This window comes from Dipteris shenzhenensis, chromosome 15 (genome assembly GCF_047967505.1).
Source record: "Dipteris shenzhenensis isolate YYH24624 ecotype China chromosome 15, Dip_SZ_1.0, whole genome shotgun sequence".
NCBI classification, from domain to species: Eukaryota; Viridiplantae; Streptophyta; class Polypodiopsida; order Gleicheniales; family Dipteridaceae; genus Dipteris; species Dipteris shenzhenensis.
The window spans coordinates 45,435,355-45,457,492 of NC_141610.1; the positions used below are offsets into that span (position 1 = coordinate 45,435,355).

General features: G+C 40.9%; 2 protein-coding genes across 2 annotated transcripts in view; one reads left to right on the forward strand and one right to left on the reverse strand.

Moving 5' to 3' along the window:
- LOC147893884 (uncharacterized) overlaps positions 1–19,191 on the reverse strand; it is a 121,637-nt gene extending 102,446 nt beyond the window's left edge. The window contains exon 1 of the mRNA XM_087386003.1: positions 19,163–19,191. The gene's annotated coding sequence lies outside the window, so the exon portion shown is untranslated. The remainder of the gene's footprint in view (positions 1–19,162) is intronic.
- On the forward strand, positions 6,744–7,645 carry LOC147893885 (citrate-binding protein-like). The gene is made up of 2 exons (XM_087386382.1): positions 6,744–6,992; positions 7,133–7,645. The coding sequence occupies exons 1-2, from the start codon at positions 6,744–6,746 to the stop codon at positions 7,643–7,645; spliced, it is 762 nt and encodes a 253-aa protein (XP_087242508.1).
- Positions 19,192–22,138: the final 2,947 nt, after the last annotated feature.

Consider the following 22,138-nt stretch of genomic DNA (forward strand, 5'->3'; position numbering starts at 1 on the left):
TATAACATCACTTGGGATGTTACCATCTTCATTCTCATCTGAGGGAGGAAAGTATGGTGTGGTATCTTGGCATAAAAGCTTCTTTCTAATGTCCCATTCTCAATGATAAATATCTTTGTCAGTCAGTTCGAAAGCAGCAGGAAGTGACGAGGTGCGTGAAGTTTATTACCCCCAACTTCATGTCACACCGGATTCTGAGACTCGGATTGGGCAGGAGACGTGGACAGCAGGAGATCAGTGACAGGGTACTGTTTCTCACTTGGATCTGGATTTGTGTCATGGGTCAGCAAGAAGCAGCCCACAGTTGCTCTTTCTTCTACCGAGGCCGAGTACAAATCTGCATGCTTTGCTTCTTGCGAGGCAGTGTGGTTGAGGAGGATTTTGGGGGACATGGGTGTAGTGCAGAACAAGCCTATGCAATTATCATGTGACAATAAAAGTTGCATGGCGATTGCAAAGAACCCAGTGTTCCACTATCGCACAAAACACATTGAGATTCAATACCACTTTGTACGTGAGCTCATCATGGATGGAGAGGTCGACTTGGTGTACTGTCCGACTACAGAGAATGTTGCGGACATCTTCACGAAGGCTCTTGGAAGAGACTTGCTAGAGAGGCATCTTCATCGACTTGGCATTGGGCCGAAAAAGTAAGTTCACTTGCGGGTGGACATTGAGGGGGGGTGTTAGATATCAATGCTTCTCGTGTAACTACACAGGAACCAGCTAACTCTACTTGTAAGCCCCCCATATGAGGAGAAGGCATTTGAGTTGCTCGGTTATCCAGTAGGTCCTGGTTTGGACACCATATGGGGGCCATGTGTGGCCTGATGGCTGGACGGCTTCAGATAGAGTTGGCACACTGCCAACTAGGCTACATGCAAGTGCAGGAAGGCATCCCTTGACTGATGGCACTGAAGGTAGACGGAGCATTTCTTGAGGCAGCCCATCTCGGGTTACGGGGCCGGTTTGGAGCCTTAGATGATCCCAGATGGCTCTGGGCCGAACGAAGACCGTAGGATAGTTGCTTTGTTTTGTGCACCGGTTCTATCATATGGTCGGTGGCCTATTTCGGGACCGACCCCCAGTCGACTGTTTTGGGTAGGCTAGGTTGATCACCCAATTGAGCCTAACCGACTACAACGAGTGGCTATATAAGAGCAAGCCTGTGAAGCCCATTTCATCACTGGCTATAGCAACCCTGATTCCTTAGCATCTAGCCTCCGTCTTCTATTGTTTCCAGCATGCCATCGAAGCTTCTTTCACAGGAGCGCATGGTTGGGAGGTAGTGCCATCTAGTGTATCAGTTCCACAGTAATCAAATTTTTGATTCTCCATACTATCTTGTTTTCTCTCTTGCGTACGAGATCCTGTTATCTGTTGAGCACAGACGTTGTATTATTTTCTTACAAAGTCTACTCTACACGTGGCTTTCTTCAAAAGCCATCCCATTATGTTACTCACCATTCCCAAAGATTCATGTAAAGATTTGTGTATAAAATATACGCATTGATATAATACTTTGCATATTTCTAGGTGAAACTATGTTTTGTTTCAATCTATTTTTGCCATATTTTAACATAGTTGGAAGCTTTTTTTTCCCCCTTTGCTCGGTGCTTGGAAGATTGAGAGAGAGAGAAATACTAAAACTAGAGAGAGAAAGACTAAGAGCCTACACTTTTTGAGGTTCCCCCAAAAAGTGGAGGGATTCAAGAGGTCCCCTCTCAAAGAAGAGGGACTTAAAAGGTCCCCCCAAAAAGAGGAGGGACTCCTATCCAAGAGGTCTCCTACAAAAGAGGTCCCACCCTTAAGGTTCCTACGAATTGTGTAGAGACCAACTTGTATAAATCTCTCTCAATAGAATGAAGCTCTGACTCTTTGGGGTTCAATGTTTAAGTTCACTATTGTGTTCATGTGATTGATATTCATTGCATCCATCCTCCCTTACACTATCTTGTTCCAGCATGCCCTTACCCTTGAACTCCCACCTCCTCCCATCTCCTCCTTATCCTCGTCCTCCCTCTTCCTCCTCCCTCCTCCCTCCTGCTCCTCCCTCCTCCTCCTCCTCCTCCTCCTCCTCCTCCTCCTCCTCCCTCTTTCTCCTCCCTCCTCCTCCTCTTCCTTCCTTCTCCTCCTTCTTCCCCCTTCCTCCTCCTCCTCCCTTGAGCCTCCTCCTCAATACTTGACCACTTGATGTTGCGAAGGGGACTAGTTCTCTAGTCCTCAACCTTGAACTCCTCCTAAACCCTACAACCCTCTTTGAACCCTAGAACTCCTTATTATATCTCTCAACCTTTTCCCCCCTGTGAACCCTACAACCCACTTCTAAACCCTTGAACTCCCGTGGGGGTGAGAGCCTCGACCCATTGTTGTGATCAAGCCCTCTCCCATGCATGCATGAGATATGCATTCCATGCTTTGGCCTACACCTCTCATTGGAATAGGAAATCAGGACCTATGCTACACTTAAAAAAAAAAAAAACTATGCTATACTTGTGAACACCTATTCTCTACAATGAGCAATGACATAATTGTAGGTGACCAACACCCTCAAAACCTGGACTTGGGAGAGATAGTGACAACATTCATGCAAGTATTGTTGGTTATCGTACTAGAATATGTGAAATACTAACATTTGTCAACATAGCATGATGCCTCAAATGATCATAATGCAAATAGATGCTTTCTTAAGAAATAATGGGATGTGGGGAAAGGTATAGGCCATCCCATACCTATTTTTGTAATTAGATTGCCAAATCTATAGTCACTGAGTTATGTTAAGAGGGGCTCAAGAGGGGATAAGCAATTGGATGGTTTCTCTGTCTTAAGGTATAGTTGGCTTACTTGAAATGTTATAGTTGAAAATTTGATAGAAATTGTCAAACGTTTTTAGATGTAACTGTTAAACCTTGGAACTAACATTTTGTGGATTTAACTATGATCAAAGGAGAGTGCTTACCCAAAGAGCAAAGCAAATAGATAGAGCTCTCAGCTGAGGAGCAAAGGGGGCAAGAAGAGGAAGGGTTGACAAAGCAAGGAGCAACTCATACCCTCCCATCAAGATCATGTTTAGGATGCTTAGTCCATAGATTGAACTAGAAGACAAGTGAGGCGGTGTTGTGTGACAAGACAAGGTGATAAAGGAGCCTAACTATCAGAGTGACAAGATTGAACTAGAAGACAAGTGAGGTGGTGTTGTGTGACAAGTTAAGGTGATAAAGGAACCTAACTATCAGAGTGTTATGGCTATTAGAGCAGTAGAGGAAGATAAGAGGCCAAAACTCAAAGAAGTGTTAAAAAGATGACATCAATGGTGTTACAAAAAGGATCCATGATGAGGGAAAAATACGTCAGATTAAATAGATACAAAGTAATGGAAACTCCCCTTTCTATTATAAAGGTGTAAATCATTGTAATATGTAATGGGTAGTATCCACTAGGATCTATTGTGGATGTTAGTAGGAAGGATGTGTGTAAAAGGGTCTAGAGCTCTAGGAGTCAGGGTCATTCTTGCTACCATGTGGCATGCATCTAAGAGAAGTTACCATTTTTGCCAAGTAATAGAAGAGCACCTATTTCCACTCATTGTGATTTTTTCCCTCTTTCTCTTTTAATACAACCTTTCATTCTGCATAGTTCCTTTCCCTTGCCCCCATGCAACGCTTTCTCTCCACAAAAAGTTGCATCAAATCAATGAGGGTGGCACATTTCCATGAGATTAATTTGGTGATCCCACTGGGGAATATGGAGTGGTTTGCAATAGAGAAGCCAGTGGAGCATAAGCAAATCAACTTGTGGTGAATGATGGAGTTGATAGATATAAGAATAAGATGTCGGATTAGATACCAAAAACAAAGAGAAGTGTGGATCACTAGACTTGATGCTGAGAAAAGAAAGGTGTTAGCATTCATTAAATATATTTCAATAGATGATCACTCTTCATCAATGACTATCAGTTAGACTACACCTTATACCAATGAAAGGTGTTGACATTCATAAGATATATTTCAATAGATGATGAAACTTCACCAATGAATCTCAATCTGACTACACCATACCATCCTAAAAGAAATGGACCATGGTCTGGGGCATACCACTTCTTAAGACATGCAATTCTAGTAAGACACTATCAATCAGCATTCCATGATGTCATTGCATGTAGGACCTGAGAATGGCAAGGACTCATGAGGAGGATACATGCTTTGGATGGGGCAATGAGGTCATAGAGCTATGCATGTGATCCAATAGATAGTTCCCAATACACAAATTGCTAGTGGGGTGGCTACATGATACATCTTCCCTTAGGTGCTAGCAATAAAGAGAAGTGTGGATCACTAGATCTGATGTTGAGATGGGAAGGGTGTCAACATTCAATAGGTTAGGCTCCTTGGGCTCATCAAGCACCTTAACACTATTAAACGCTTTAAGACTGTTTGCTATAATGAAATGGTTTCTTTAACACCATTGTCAATGCCTTCTCTTAAGGATTCATCATATTTCGTGGATGACATGAGACATATCATAGAGGATGATAGAGGATTTCGTGTCATTTTATGGGTATGATAGATCATGCAGGTGGCCTTGAAGGATCTAGTGAGCCACTGCAAGAATTATATGATGTTATTATAATAGACACGCCACATATGGATTGCCCATGCCGAACCACATGGTGTTTGATTACAAGTACATGCTTGAGCACATGAAAAACATAATGACCACTATAGATTAGAGATTCAGGATGCAATGAGAGTAGGAGCAACAAAGTTATAGTATGTAACATGAGAGGATTGGCATCAGGCCAAGGATTAACTCCCTAATATTCCTTAGGGATACTCACAAGTCAAAATAATAGCAAGAGGTGGCACAAGTCTAACAAAAGAAGATAGGACCTTCTCAAGTTAGGAACACTGGCACTCTAATGGCAGGGGTTACTTCACTACATATTTTAAAACTATATTTACTACATACTTTTGTGTAAGTTATTACATTTGGTTTGATGTCTTTCATGCTTAATTAATATCCTAGCGTCCCATGGAAAATTCTTGTTGTTACATCATCGTTTGGTTGACCATATGCCAACTAATGAGGAGTATCCATATACATGCTTATCGACACAATAACAATGGTCTCTTTAGCAAGCTTGAGTCAAAAGGAGCATAGCTCAACTAATCCATGAAACAATGAGACAAGTCTTCCACTCTTACTTTCCAACTAAGCTATTTTTAGCTTACTAAATATCGGTTTACTTAAGAGATTTTCTTTTTCATGTTACATGAAGTCTACTCCACTCCATAGCAATGGAGAGAGTGGGCATGAGGAAGGACATGGAGGCAAGGTGATAAGGGAGATGAGGATTAGAGCAAGGATTGAGGTCTACTTCAAGGACTTACATCCTAGGGCACTTTGTAAAAAACCATGTAATGTATGCGAGCAAGCTCACATTGAAAATATCCCTATCTTTAACATTTTACATCTTCTTGTACAATTATTTTCCCCTATGTTGTCAATATACATGTAATTTTGAATGTAAAAGTCCCCTCCATCCATGCACATATTGCAATTATATTAGACAAGCATTTTTTAAGCCACCTCTAATCCATAAATGGCCCATCAGTCCCCCAATTGAAAAAATCTTCTTCCATTAATGAACTTGCTATTAGGCCTTACATATTGTATTCTCTAGTGTTTAAGACTTTCATACACTTCTACTTTTATAGTCTCCATTTGATGAAAGTAGGCTATTCTATCTCTTTGAAGGGGGTTTTATAATGTATCTCACCTCTATATTGTAGTGCAGTTCTCGGATTGTAGGCTTCCTTTTTTGTGAGGGTACGATTTGTATGCCCTTTGAAGAGGTTTTTTGTGATACATATCACTTTATATATTCTAGCCACTTCAAGAGATTTTTTGTGATACATCTTTCCTTATACATTCACTCCCCTTCAAGGGATTCTTTTATAATACATCTTGCATTATATTGCATATGTCTCTATACCTTGTAAGGACCTTGTAGCACCCTAATTAGTTGCACTTTGATTAATTATTATATTGACTTATAGTGGGGTAAATTCCTATTCCACAAATGTTGTTATTTGCACATGAGGCATTGGTGTCTGAGAAATATATTAGTGTCATTAGAGCCACCAATAACTGTATTGATGTAAATTTCGACTATATCATGAGTTTCATTCTGACACACATTCCATGAAGTACATCGCCATTTTCTTTTGTAGGAAATTCGTTTTCTTCACAATTGGGAAAAGGATAAATGGTATGCAACACGTGACCTTGAATTCACGAAGCTTCTTGAGAATATGTTCAAGTAAGTTATACAAATGAGACTCAAACATAGAGAAGTTCACTCTAAGCTGGCCTAAAACAAGCTTGAGGAAGCTTCTGGACGATATGTTGAGTAAGTTGTCAAAATGAGACTAAAGCATAGACAACTTCACTTAAAGACGGCCATCTTTGTCGCTTGAACCCGCCTTGGCGACAGCGTCCAAGCAATGTAAACCAAAGGGAAAGTATTCATATATCCTCCAACCAAATGGAAAAGATTCATATACCCATGGAGGATGCAGCCTTGGAAACTCAAAAGAAGCTACTTCCTTCAGAAATTTGAAAGCAGCCATGCTTGTTTTTTGGAACTTTGAATGAGCTCCTGTTGGTGCAGACGGCCACTAGAATTTTGCACAGCTTGAGGCAACCGAGTCCTGAATTCCAAGGCCTCATTCCTTCCGTCCATGGCAACTCGAGTGGCTCTCATCGGTCTCTATGCCCTTCTTCATGCCTTTGTAGGCCGGGTGTTTGCTGATCCCACCCAAGGTTTCACTGAACAGAATTACTCTTGCGTTCTCGACAAGCCCTTCAATTTGAACGTTACTGACCGTTTCAGATTTGCTAATGGCGTCTATGACATGTGGGTCTACAGCGATGACATGCCCTTTCGCATGGGCAGTCCCACGAAACCGCGCACTGAGCTCAGGCTGGTGGTAAGCACAACGCAACTTGGTGCGAGTCAGCTCCCGAAGCTTAATTGTATTCATTACAGTTTGCCTGCAGCGAGCAATACTTTGTTTTAAGATAACAAAAGCAAGGCTCTTTCTAAGTTGCCTGCTGATGATGCGCGCAGGGTTGCGACTACACTTCGGGAGTTTGGCAATTTGAGGGGGAATTCAACGTCCCAGCCAACACTTCAGGCGTTTCCGTGATGCAGGTTTTTGGAGGCAATGGCGTATGGAACACGACCATGCAGTTACGTGTTTACAATGGCAGCCTATGGAGGGGAGCTGGAGGGATGCCTCTGGCGTTGGTAATGAATAACATATACGAAAGGTGGCTGCACCTCAATGTAATTCACGATGCGGACGCAAAGCGTGTTGATGTGTTTGTGGATGGGGTTCTCAGGCACAGTGAGAACAACACAAATTTCAAAAAGCATTTCTTCAAATGCGGTGTATATACACAGAATAACGCCAGTGCTTGCATGGAGGCGCACTGGCGGAATATCAAGGTATGGAAGAAGTTACTCACCGATGAAGAAAGCAAAGATGATGTTGACCATTCTGCTTCTCCTCCAATCTGTTTGGCAAACTACTCATCTACAGATCGTCGAAAAGCTGCCCTCAAGGACGGAACCCTCTGATCATCAGTCTGACAGTCCAATTGCCGGTGTATTACAGTGACGAAGTAATGGGAACATCGATTGTTGATGAGCATGTTCGCTAGTGAGACCTAATTAGTATCCCTCCCTTAAACCCTAGATGTTGTTTAGGTTCATTTGGTGTAACCTGAATCATTTTGTAAATCTCTTCACTTTGAGCCCAATGAATAAAAGATATTTTTATGTCCTATTACTATTGCCATGTTATTATACATGTTACGTGATGCTTTCTCGGTTTATGCAAGTTCAGTGTGAATTTGAGTGGTCAAATGATGTTTTTTCACCGTGGTGCAGAAGGCAAATGTGTTCAGCATCGCGCGGGGAGCCCAGAAATGCCAGAACCCACTATGGCGCATATGGGGCCTGTTTGACTTGGCTCCCTGCGCGATGCCGAACACATTTGCCTTTTGTCGCGTGGTGAGATTCTTACTGGATTGCTTAGAAATGACCATTATAGCGCAAATATTTATCTAATAGCAACATAATAGTGAATGAAAATATTAATGCCAACAACAATTAAAGTTACAAAATATAATGACAATATAAAATAAATTTTATAAAAGAACACAAAATGGGGCACTGTATAAAAAGTATATCCGTATTCATCTAAAATAAATTTTTCTATACAATAAGGCTTCAGAGCCTTTCTCTCTTCTCTAACACACTGAGAACATCGGGCTTTGACTCTAGTACAAAGAAATAGAAGAATCCTATATGTGGGTCTCAAACCAAACTCAGCTAACTAAGGTGGCATACTAACTGAGCCACGAACTAGAGTACATAAGGATAGCTGTCATCCAGCTATTATTCATGGGCAGTGTACCAACCGCATGTGCAGCTAACAAGTCGGTGACATAAATGCACAATAGTCACCCTGGCATATCACGAGTGGAGCTCGATATCTCAACATCAACCTCAAGCCCTGACCCTATCCCTGCCCTTTTCGATCCTCTTCTTTCTGTAGATGAGCCGAACATGTATAATGAAGAGCCCATAGATGAAGAAGTTGAGGAGCAGGAAGCTGCATTGGCCCTGGAAGTGCTCCAGTGACCTCATAAACCCCATTCTACTTCTCAAATTTCATCCACCACCTCTATTGACCCCGCAACAATGATACAGTTTCTTGCTCCCCTTCTTGTCAATGGAGAACAATACCTCTTTCTCCATGACATAGAGGTTATGTTTGGTCTCTAGGAGGATGAAGCTCTTGGTGTCCTGTGTGGATACGAGGTGGAGACGACTATGCAAGAACCTATGTTTTTGGGAGCAGATGATTCAATAGAAGAGGTTCTTCCTTTAACACTGGCCCAAATCAAAGGGTTCACAGAACCATCTGCATTGTGCTTCATCTTATAAACCCACTTATAGCCAATTGCATTCTTGTTTTTAGGCAAAGGCACGAATTCCCATGTAGCATTTACTTCCAAGGCATCCATTTCTTCATCCATGGCTTTCTCCCATTTTTTTTTTCCCATGGCTTGCTCAAAAGAAGTGGGTTCTGGTTCCTATATCACTTTGACCATATAGGCATAGTGAATGGCTGTAAGTCCATCATATTTCAGCCTATCCATAGGATACCTAACTCTGGTAGACCTGCGCAAAATAGGCTCACTTCCAAGTGCTCCCAAAATATCCCTGGTCTTCCTTACTCTAGGTGTAACAACAGAAGGAATACCCAACTCATCATCAATGCTCTATTCTAAGCCACTGGATTCACCATCCACATAAGAGTGACCTGCATTCACATCAAACATGGGCTGATCTACCTTCTCTTTTCCTTTTCGTGATACTTGCATATCACTATCTACATTGCTTTGAGGAGATTATCCTGATCTCAATCTGCCTATCCATGGCGAAGTATGTGAACCACTACTAGAGGATATTGCAGGTCCACTAATATTTTATGATTGCTGCTATGAATTCTGTGTAGCATTACCATTTTGTGCATCTACATCATCAATCACATTTACTGGTTTATACCAGCTGCTCATCTCATCAAAAACAATATCTCTGCTCACTGTAAACTTACGAGTAGAAGGGTTATAGCATCTATAACCTTTCTGCTACAGAAAATAACCAATAAAGATGCACTTCTCAACTTTTGGATCCAACTTGGACCTCAACTCATCTGGCACATGAACATAGGCAATGCAACCAAAAATTTTCAAATGAGAAATATCTGGTTTCCTACCAGTATACATCTCCTCTGGCGTCATGCCATGTATTGCTATAGTGGGAGTCCTGTTCATTATGTAAATTGCTGCAGCAACTGCTTCAGCCCAATAATAATCTAGTAGGTCTTTTTTATTTAGCATGGCCCGAGATACCTCTCCAATATGCCTGCTTTTCCTTTCTGCAAGCCCATTTTGTTGTGGGGTATGACTGCATGAATATTGCTGCTTTATGCCATGCTCCTGCAGGAACCTTGTAAACTCATTTGAGAGGTACTCTCCCCCTCCATCTGACCTTAGGCATTTTATTTGCAGGCCTGTTTCTTTTTCATCCATAGCTTTAAAAGCTTTGAAATGCCCAAACACTTCACTTTTCTTTTTCGTAAAATGCACCCAAACTTTTTTGCTGTAGTCATCAATAAAAGTGACAAAATAATGATAGCCTCCAATAGATGCAGCATTAGTAGTCCACACATCAGAGTGGATTAATTCCAATGGCTTCTTACTCTCTTGAACATGTCTAGGAAATGGTTTCCTTGCCTGTTTTCCAAATTGACAGGCTTCACATACCTTATGCATTTATGCAACCTTGAATTTAGGCAATCCTGCAACAATGTTTTGGGCCTGCATTGATTTAAGTCACTGTACATTAACATGACCAATGCATTTATGCCAGATATCAATATCTGCAACTACACCGGTCCTATGTGCAAACATTGCTGCACTCAATTTAGGCATGTCCGCATCCAATGTAAACATCTTGCCCTTCTTCTTTCCTTTTGCTATCAAGTGACCATTATTTTTCATATCCTCAACAAAGCATCCATGAGGTTAAATCTAACTTGCAAGCCCTGCTCAACCATTTGACCAACAGAAACCAGGTTCTTGGTGATATTCAAAACATGAAATACATTAGGTAGGTATTTCTTTTTCCCATCCTGCATAGACAAACGAATTTTACCAATCTGCACAATAGGATGTGCAGTATCATCACCAGTCTCCACAAATCCTAGTCTTTCCATTTTCCTTGCATCTTGCATCCATTTTGCATGACCTGTCATGTGGTTTGATGCACCTGAGTCAACATACCACACATCATTACTTTCTTCTGCACTTGTCACAGAATTGGTCATGTGCTGCACCATAAACAAATGCTCATTTCTATCATCACCCTGTCTACTAGAGGATGCATAATTGCCTTGCTGCAATTTTCCATTCATAATGTCATTCTGCTTTTTGTAGCAATCTTTAGCCATATGACCCATTTTACCACAATAGTAGCATTCAACATTGGTGTTTGCATTTTGGCCTCTCTGCCATCCACCATGACCTCTTTGGCTCTTTTGCCTCTAGAGTTACCATGTCCTCCTCCAAAGGACTGGTTTTCTTGAGTTTGCTGCATATTCTGATTTCTACCATGGCCTCCAGATCGGCCTCCTCTACCTCTTCTAGCATTTGAGTAGAAGACAGTTTCTTTTGAAGTTCCTCCTGAAGAAGATGCACCACCATTTCTTTGCTCTTTAGAAATTAGAAGAGCAAACAACTCCTCAAAATCAGGAAATTTTTCATGGATGGCAATGGATGTCCGGAACTGTGCATAATCCTTTCCTAGACCATTCAAGGTCACAGAAACTAGATCATCATCTTCCACTAGCAACCCAATGGAAGCAAGTGCATCTGCAATTTTCTTCACCTTCATGTGGTAGTCATTGATGCTCATATTTTCTCTTTGCACATTGTGCAACTCTTGCTTGAGCTGCATTTTCCTGGCTTGCATATTTGTGCTGTATATTTTTACCAAAGTATCACATGCCTCCTTTGGCGTACTTGCATCCTGAATATGCACAATCATGGAATCTGAAATACTGATAGATAGCTAGTACATAACTTTTCTGGCTCTCTCATGCCATCTTTTAAATGCCTGCATTTCCTGTTCATTGGGAACATTAGGAAGAACTAGTTCTTCTTCATTTCCTGTAATGAACTCCCAATAGCATTTTCCCATAAGGAAATTCATCATTCTAAACTTCCATGCTTGGAAGTTGTTCTTGTCAAGCTTTTCAGTGACAATCTATGAAAGAGAATCAGACGCCATTACAGAACATTGCAAAATATTCTCACTACAAAAAGCACAGCTTCTGCCTCACACGGGCAAATCTGCAAAACTGACGAAAGTGGTATTTGACCACACAGTCACTTCCTAGTGACGATTTTGCATCAACAAGCAATAAGGATAATTCTGTAACTCCAGTATCTCTGCACACATGCATACAATGCAATTTCTGTGGCAACTTTTCACCGACTTGTAGAGCAGTGGTCGCATAGCAAAAACAGGGCCTTTTTCTCAGTGCTTGCGGAGAACTTCTGCCTCCAAAACGGGCCCCAAAATGGCCTCGAATCAGAAAAATAAAGTGACCTAGGGCTTTGCCCTAACCTGTAGCATATATTGCCCTCTCGCCACACCGCGAAGGGTGTCTCAATTTGAGACAATGCACTCTTGCACTTCCGGCTATGCTACCTGCAGAGATTTGCTCCTAAACTCGAAAAAGGAAAGCAACACTGGTCCTCTTACTAGGACACCGCAAACTTGGTTTGCTTTCTTGAGCTCCTTACCATGAACCAGGCTCTGATACCATGTGAAGATAGTGGGAGAGAAGGAAGGATTCTCACTTGCAGCTTTCTCACATACACAATGGGGGAATACACACAAAGATGGAGGCTGAAAATAGTTTTCCTCTTCTTAGTTGTGAAAGCCAAAAGAACTCTTGTACAAAGAAATAGAAGAACCCTATATGTGGGTCTCAAATCAAACTCAGCTAACTAAGGTGGCATACTAAGTGAGCCACGAACTAGAGTACATAAGGATAGCTGTCATCCAGCTATTGTTCATGGGCGGTGTACCAACCGCATCTGCAGCTAACAAGTCGGTGAGATAAATGCACAACGATCACCCTGGCATATCACGAGTGGAGCTCGATATCTCAACAAACTTGGGGTTTCCAAAACTACATTATTGTCGGGGATGGCTTGGGTGTTGATGTAGTATCAATGGGATTCATTTGTCTTACTCGATAGGGTCTTGACCTAGATACCTGAGTTTTCCCTTGTGTACTTTGGCATTGTTTAACAAGACCAAGTCACCTTCCTTGATGTCTTTGACTTTAAGATTCTGATCAAACCATGCCTTTCTTCTATGTTTTTCTATTTTCATGATTCTCGGATTGATAGAGTCTTTCTTTCAAGGATGCATGATCTCCATGCGTTCCTGTACTACTATGCTTAAGCTTGGTATTACAAATTCTAGTGGGACCACAGCTTCAAGGCCATACACCAATTGAAAAGTTGTATTCCCTGTACTGACCTTGAGTGTGGTTTGGTATGCCCATAAGTCTACATTTAGTTTCTCTGCCCAATCAGAATGTTGTGGTTCTACTACCTTGGTGAGGATAATGCATAATATTTTGTTGATGGATTCAGCCTTTGTCCATTCCCTTAGGGGTAGTAGGGTGTGCTTTTTCTATGGATTACCATAAAGCCAGGCAAGGGTTCTTGGATTACCTCATTAACAAAATGCTTGCCTCTATCCGACACAATTTCAATGGCACATCTGAAATGGGTGATCACATTCTCATATAAGAATCTTGATGTGTTTCTTGCATCTGCCTTTCTGACTGCTTTAGCTACAGCCCATTTGGTAAAGTAATCAATGGTCACAATGATGTAGCGTGCATGTGACCCCTTTGCTACTGGATGGATGGGACCCACATAGTCAATCCCCCATTTTGCAAATGGTTTTTGTGCAACAATTGTTGTTAGGGGATTGAAGTCTTTTTGTTGGGGTTTATTGGTTCGTTGGCATACATCACAACATTTGACATATTCATAGGCATCTGCCCAAAGTGTTGGCCACCAGTAGCCTATGAGGAGGACTTTTTTTGTTGTGGCTTCCCCTTGGAAGTGTCCTCCTGCAATGCCTTCATGGACTTCACTCAAGATTGGCATGATCTCATGAGGTATTACACATCTTCTTAAATCTTGGTCCTTGCCCATCTTGTATGGTTGTCTAGCAATGAGTTGATAGGAAGTAGCTTCTAAAATTACTTTTCAATAAGGTCCACATACCTTAGGGCGGGCACCTTCCCTTATAGGTATCATGTGTATTGGCACGTTTTGTGAAATTCCTTTCATCTCTTTGTATGACCATGCTAGGAAGTCTCAATATTCCATTAGGAGTTCTTTGAGCTTGGTTTCATCTTCCTGTCAAAGCTGTTTCCTAATGAAAACCAATTTTTCTTCCTCCCCTTCAAGGGTGATGTTTATTGATTTCATCTTCCTATCAAAGTTGTTTCCTAATGAAAACTAATTTTTCTTCCTCTCCTTCAAGGGTGAGGTTTATTGGTCGAGTCTTTGCTGGTCCCTCATAGATTGGAGTTTCTCCAATGCTATCAGTTTCTTGAACTTAAGACTCTCTTAGTGGTCTTCGCATTGATATGGGGACACTTCCACTTGTGTAGTTCTTGAAGTATGCTAGCACTTCTTGAAGATCAGCATTTGATGGTGTTGAACTAGCCTGACATGTGCTATGGGTATTGGGTGGCATAGTATCATTAACCAATTTGTTAGGCTCTTGGTGACTTTCTTTTTCTGAAGTCTCTTGATCATCCGCACATGTGGCTTATACTTTCGAAACTTCTTACGTTGGGAATTGTGGGGTAACTTTTCCACTGGTAAGGTGTTCCCAAGTAAGGGTTCATTTGCTGTGCATACTCCTTCCATTCCCTTAGGGGACCATTCAAGAGGAGGTGGCTCAGATTTTGAGGGAGTTGTCTTTGCAAGATACAATTCAATGATCCTTGCTTGGACTCATTCGAATTCATTGAAGTGTTTTCAACGATTTCCTCAGGCTTTCTTGTGGGATCTTTTGTTGTTATTCAATTTTGGAGATTTAACTTTTGGAAACTCAACTGCCATTTGGAAACTCAACTGCCATTAGGGCACAATGGCTGTGTCATTGTCAAAGACTTGATCTTGAATTTGAGCATTCTCAACCTCAGTTTCAAGGTCCCAAGGAAAATCTGAGTCATTATTGGTATGATTACTTTCATCACATTCATTATTCGAGGTTAGCCATAAAGAATGGCACCTCTAGATCGATTGGTTCTTCATGTATGAGTGGAGGATCTACCTGCATGACCCTAGCATCTATCTAATAAGAAGATGGGGTCTAATGAATGGCAGTTGTTGATGGTTGCCAATGTTTGTATCCAATTATTGGCATTGCTTTGTGTATCGCCCACTACAGCATGCTATTGCAGAGGAGTTGATTTGTATGAGATCATCATTGATAAGGTTTCATCCAACGCTCTAGGAACAATTGGTTTTATTGCTTCTGTCCCCACACTCTCACTATGGGGTCGCAATTTTGGATTGTCAGTCTATTAGTTCCCAATCATGGAGGACTGATGCTTCCCGCAACCAAGGATGTCTCAGCAAGATTTGATAGGATTTCTTAGGGAGATCCAAGATTGTGAATTGAAGGGAAGAGCAGAATCTTGTGACTTTTGTTGACATGCCATTCACTATTCCCAAGGGTTTTGCTCGTGAATCATTGACAAGGCGTATGTTGAAATTAGCCTTTTGCATTGGTGGGAGACCCCATTCATTGTAGAGCTCCTTGGATAGAACATTTACACCTGCTCCACCATCCACTATGGCTTGGACTTCATTATAGGCCTTGTGGATCAAAGGCATAGTTATGTTGCATGTCATCTCTCTCACCCATCCGCACAAGGATATCTTCTATGTCTTCCATAGGTGGAGGGGGATGTGCGAGTTAATCCAGCCTTTGAAACTCTCCCAAAGATTGGGATAATTCCATAGTAGGATTCCGATGGGAATTGACACAGGACAACTTAGAATGCTAAAACGCAGCTCCTTCAAGTTGGCGTGTGGGTACATTATGTTGCAGATTTTATTGTTGGAATAGAGGCTCGAGTATAGTATCAATACTCGGTGGGACCAAGTCAGGGATTGGATCTTGCACTTACTTCTCAGCCTCAAATTAAGCTTGTTCCTTTTGTACCCATTGTTGAAGTGCCTATAATAGAGCCTTCTCCACTTCTGCATTTGGGTATGGAGCTTCTTTTATTTAAGGCTTGGGAGCTAATGTGAATGAGCTTGGCTGATCATTGCTTGGTGGCGGTAGAGGCACTTGTTCTTTCTTGTGAAGAAGTCTTGGTTGGATTGGAATATTAAGGTCCTTGGTGGCCTCTTTTTGTTGCTGGCGTGTAATTACATTCACAGGTTATGATGTTACACTTGCTGGCCCTATACTTTGATGGTCCACCCCAATAATGCCAATTGGGATGCCAGGCTTAACCTTTGTTTGTTGTGGGACCTTATTTTTCATGGGACAATCCATACAGGAATGGCCTATGCCACAATCTATGAAGAGTGGTTGGAAAGTAGCAGGGCTACCACGATGAGGGAAAGTAGCAGGTCTACCATAATGAGGGAAAGTAGCAGGGCTACCATGATGAGGTAACTCTGCGTTCTAGTGATTCTCTCCACAACCGTAGCACTTGATTGGAGCTCGATATGTGTTGGATTGAACTTTGATTTGCATAGATGATATTAAACCTTCTACGCCTTCTTCATAGTACACGGGGTACTTGGCTTCATACTCGAATGGTGAATCCACTTCCTTGGCTTGTAGTTGTTGTATTGAAACTGTTGGAGGAGCTAGATTTGGTGCTCTTGGATATGATCGGGGATTTGGATTCGTGAGTAATTGCAGGACTTGTGTCTGAACGGGAACAAGATTCAACCTTGGAGCTAGGGGCACTTGTGTGTCGGTTGCCTGTACACTAGTATGGGTGCCAATTGGTATTTTTGAGGTCGAGGTGGGTTGTTGCGCATGTTGAAGATGCAACTATTTTCATCATGGCCACCGACTACACAAAGATGGCACCACAACCTTGGTGCTAGATTTTCTTGTGCAGAGATCTTGGCTCTTAGGAGCAGGTAGTCATTTGATGTATTATTGGCCATGCAGTGTGGGCACCATACATTTTCTCATCATGGACAAGTTTGAGGTGGAGGTAGCTGAGACATGTGAAGCTTTTGTTCCATGGCCTGCATCATTTCTTCTATTAGCTTCATGGTCATGGCCTCTAGGTGATCTTCAGTAGACATTTCGCAATGGACTTAGATTTAGAGCACTTATCTCGTGCACTAGATCTTCCATCATCACTGCTGGTATCAAAGTCAGTCATGCCCTCCTCAATGTCAATGGCTGCTGCATGAGTAGCATTGAATGTTTCGTAACTACTAATCATTTTCATGTCTTTTCAGATTTTCTTCCTTAGGCTTGCAATAAACCAAGCCGTGAGCTACTTAGCATTGGGGTGTGGGTCACATTTAGCAATTAATTGTTTCATCTTGCCAAGGTACATCCATACATCTTCTCGGTGACCTTGTTCAAGCTCGCTTAGATGAACACCAGGATCATCTTATAGTCTCTCCATTTGAAAGCGCCTCTTGCATTCAGTTTGCAGCAGGTCCCATGTGGCTCTTTCTTCCACTAGGAGGTCGAGGTACCATTCTGAGGCTTCATTGGTTAATGCCATGGGGAACCAAGCGACCTTGGTTTCATCTCCACCCACTCGGCATGCGGCATCAAAATGCTAGAGGAATCAGGTTGGATCGCCCCTACCAGTATATTTGGGAAGTTTGAGTTTTTGCCTAGGGGACACCTGCCTTGATTGTTATTATTGTTGCCAAAATTGTTGCAATTAAAGAAATTGTTCCCGGTCGTGTGACCACAGCTTGTTTTATGGTGTTAAAACTTTCCTGTTGATTCTGTCCCCATATAAAAGGTACTTTATTTGAGGTCAGATCAATCAATGGTGATACTATTTCAGAATATGCTTTGATATGCCTTCGATAAAATTGGACAAATCCCAAGAATGATCGCAAAAAGCGGTCAAACTCTGAGAGATTGGCCAAGTCAGTATCGCAGCCACTTTCTTTGGGTCTATTTCTACCCCCTTAGGAGTAATTATGAATCCTAAATATTCAAGTCCTACCATACACAGTATAGTTTTCTTTTTATTTACATAAAGACTGGCTTTTCTCAAAGTACTAAACACTATTCTTAAGTGTTCATGATGCTCAGTAATACTTTTACTGAATATCAGAATATCGTCAATAAAGTGTACTACAAACTTTATGATATACGGATGTAGTAAATCGTTCATAAGCATGACGACTGTGAGGAGAGAAGATTGGTATTTGAAGCACTTGCTCGGCTATCTTGTGTGAAGTTAGCCATGACTCCACAATGTACAACGGCTACATGTAGTGCCCATGTGGCACTTGCATTAGTTGCCTACTTAATCAAGATTGAAACCCAAGTGTCAAGCTTTGATATCTTCATATGGCGATCATAGGGGAGCATTGACCCTTATTCTCTAACACAAGTTGTATTAGACATTGGAAAGAGTTGTGAAGTCCTTGGCATAACAATTCTGCTGTGAGGTCTAGTATCAAAGCCTAAAGGTTCAACTCTTATGGTCTACTGAATGAAGGATATGTATATAGATCAATTTGGAAAATGCACAAACTCATCCTCTAAAAAAACAATTAATAGTGCAGTTTCAATCTCATGACAATCAGTCACAAGGTTGAAAACCATAAACTCCATCGCGTATAGCAAGGATTAGCATGATAGTCACAAGGTTGAAAACCATAAACTCCATCACCCATAGTAGGACTAGCTACTATGATATCCCCAACAATGTCATCAATGGGTATAGACAATAGCATAAATATATGCTCTCCTTACAATAAATAGTGCAATTTTAGTATGCATCCCTACCCACATTATCAAAGCCCAACCATGGCTATGGACCAGAGTATAACCATATGCTTTCACACATACATATCCACACATCTGCACATACTCTAAGAATTCATTTATAACAAAGGTCTTCATACTGTGTTTATGTCGACATTCCAGAGGAGAAGGGCAAACTCAAACTTGAAAAAGTCTAGCATTAAAGGAGAAGGCTAATAAAAAAGTAGTCCACATTCTCTTCATTCCAGCTACAAGTACTTGTTCATCCATAACACATTCAGATGAGCCTCAATAAAGACTTCCATCTACACAGAGCTTATTACTTCTGCCTTCCAAAAAGCATTCATCTTAACAAACATAAATAAGCAATACGATGTGAACCAAACCAAAACAAGTCAAAGAAACCCTGACATAATTTCAGCCTTTAGGAGCGAGTAAAAATGCAACAAATTTGCAATCATCATTGATCACCTTAGGGACAGGCACTCAAAGGATCTGAAGGAAGAATATCATAAGAAACTCCAGCAAAGCCTGTGAGTAAACAATCTCATTCAGTGAGAGGCACGGACTGGAATCTGTGTGAACCAGAGCACAAGTCTAGGATGAGCACAAGAACAAAGCAGGAAAAACACCTATTTCATTAAGTTTGGACTTTTTCTGTTGTTTTTGGACGAAGCCCAAAAATCCTTCCCAAATGAAAAGTTTACTTTGTGAAAATATCCTTCCCAAATCAAAATTTTACTTTCTGAAAATATTCTTCCCAAATCAAAAGTTTAGTTTGTGGCACTATCATATTCACATAAAAATATTGTTTTTTCAATCTATACTTTTGCACCAACATGCAAGAAATTCTAGCTATACTAAGTTATTTGTTAGTTTAATTATTTTTAATATTTTTCCTTGACGTGATAAATTTATAAATCCATGAAAGGAGACTTAAATATTTCATGAAAATAACATTGTCACTCGCAATATGCACAAAATTTTTAAAACTTTTAATAAATAGAAAAAAGACATGATGCCATAAGACCCAAGTTTTGTATTGAACCAAAGAATTATAATAGCAATTATAGCTATCATTATATGATTACATTGAGAGACGTTGCTCTCAGCTAGAGTCTTTATATCCAAAATGATATAGATTGAACATATGTTTACAATTTAAATTGTTGCTCTTAAAGAGCCTCAATTCGTGCCATCTTTATAATTTGACTCCCCATTGTCTTATTGCTCAATGTCACCACAATCCCTTGCCAGGTGCCATCTGCATTAACTCCCACTTGTCTTGCCAAGCCTTGCCCCTTGGGTGCATTGACTCCCCATTATCTTATTGCTCAATGTGATAGTCCCTTGCCAGGTGCCATCTGCATTAACTCCCTATTGTCTTCCCAAGCCTTGACCCTTGGGTGACATCCAGTGCATATTTTGACTCTCATTTGACATAGGAGGTGATGACTCTGATTATAATTGTCTTGAATTGGCTTCTTGCCTAGTACCCAAATAAAATCCTTCAATGGACTTCAATACAAAGCTTTAATCATGGACATTCTTCATTTGCACTGTCTTCTTCTACTTCCTCCATGGCGAGCATCCTTAAAAATTCTTGTATATGCAAAATACTTTGCTGTGGTATTTTTATTTTTCCTTCTACCTCATATGCCATGCGCTTCTTTGATTTCTTTGCCCTTGAATGCCAAGACACTATGATTGTCTCCGTCGAAACTTGAGAGACTACTTCATCATTTGGGACCCACTCCATTATACAATTAGCATACAATGTGTTGTTATCCATATTCTCCTTCCTGCCCTTTGGCTCATACCATACCACTGTAAATGTTGTAGCTCTCCCTTGGTCATCTCTTTGCACATCAACTACTTTTGCAACCCAAAACTTCACATTCTCATATTCATCATCCGATGGCCGAACCATAATAAAACAATCGACCTCTATATCTACTTGTGGCATAAACTCTCTCTTCTTCAGTCCACAATATGGATGTGGGAGTAATGATACAAATTCATTTTCAAAGACTAGAGCTAGGCGCAAATCATTATGAACATTTGGACAAAACATATTGCATTCTTCCTTGACATCCTTTGAGCCTCGCATTCTCTCAAGGTCCTTTATTAAATTTCATGTCTTGTTAATTACAGTGGTAGTGTGTTCTCTCCAAGTAGGCTTTGAATCAGGATATCTCCGGAGCATTTCCTCTTTGTATGTAATAAATGCTTTTAATCCTTCTATTTCATAGTTAGACCTCTCATTGAATTCTTGTATAGGAGCCCATGTTGGATACCTTTCCTTGCTGGGAATTGAAGTTAAGAGACTATAAGGTTCTTCACGTTCCCATTTTGTATCATGAGAATACTGTTGCCATTGCATTACGGGTTTTTCATCTTGAAAAAAAAAACGAAAGTAGTGTGGATTGGTATGACCTGTCAATGCATCATCACCCGTTTGTATGAAAGGTAGAATGAAGCTCTTCCAATCATACATTCTTTCAAGCCTCTCACATACTGTACTTTTCTTATGACCACCAACTTGCCTACCACATCTTCTTACCAAGTCATCTATTGTCTCCACATCCTTGCATTTAAGCTCCCTTGAGACTATGCTAAAAACTTGATCGATATCCTCATGTGTATGCCCAACATACAAAATTCCACATTCGACCTCATTGAAGATTTGGTGAGCAACTAGCATGGAGCAGAATGCAAACATGAGTACATTCTTAATTTCTTGCCAGCAATTATTAGCTTGTATTCTCAAAGTCGGTGGTAGGTGACCTTTTTCTGCATGTACATTGCAAATTGCCTTCATAATAGATGTTACAACTTGATTGCTATCATGTAGATGCAAGGAATCAATCCATATATCTGCAAAGAACTAAATTCCATGCACTAACACTCCACATAGATGTGTCTTTAGAAAGTGCTTTCCTTGTAATTTAGGTGGAGTGGCAACAAAATGAGGCAATGTTGTCGTATTCTGGTCCATGCTGGCACATGTAGCCATCGGGATGCGAAATAGCTTGCTCCTTCCAAAATGCATATTTTTATCTGGAATGTCGAATAAGGTCATGATGAGATTTTTGGTTTTTTTTATATAACTCCCTTTGATTTGGACATGTTGCACTCTCAATCGCTCGCTTTAAATCATCACAAACGTTGCACTTTGACATTTTTTGCCTCCTTGGGATTTTAACATATCCAAAGTAACTCTTCTTCCAAAGAGTATACAAAGTATGAGAAGAAGCTATGGCATCCCCTCTTTGCCTTTGCTTTTCTGCAATAGAGTCAAATACTTCGAGCTTTGTCAAGCCCATTGGAAGGTGCATTTCAGTAATCACGTCACCGTTAGGGAGTTTGGTAGATATATGGGGTTGAGGTAAAGCATTTTCATGTATGAAGTCTTGCAAAATTGCTGCTGCCTTGACAGTTGAGATT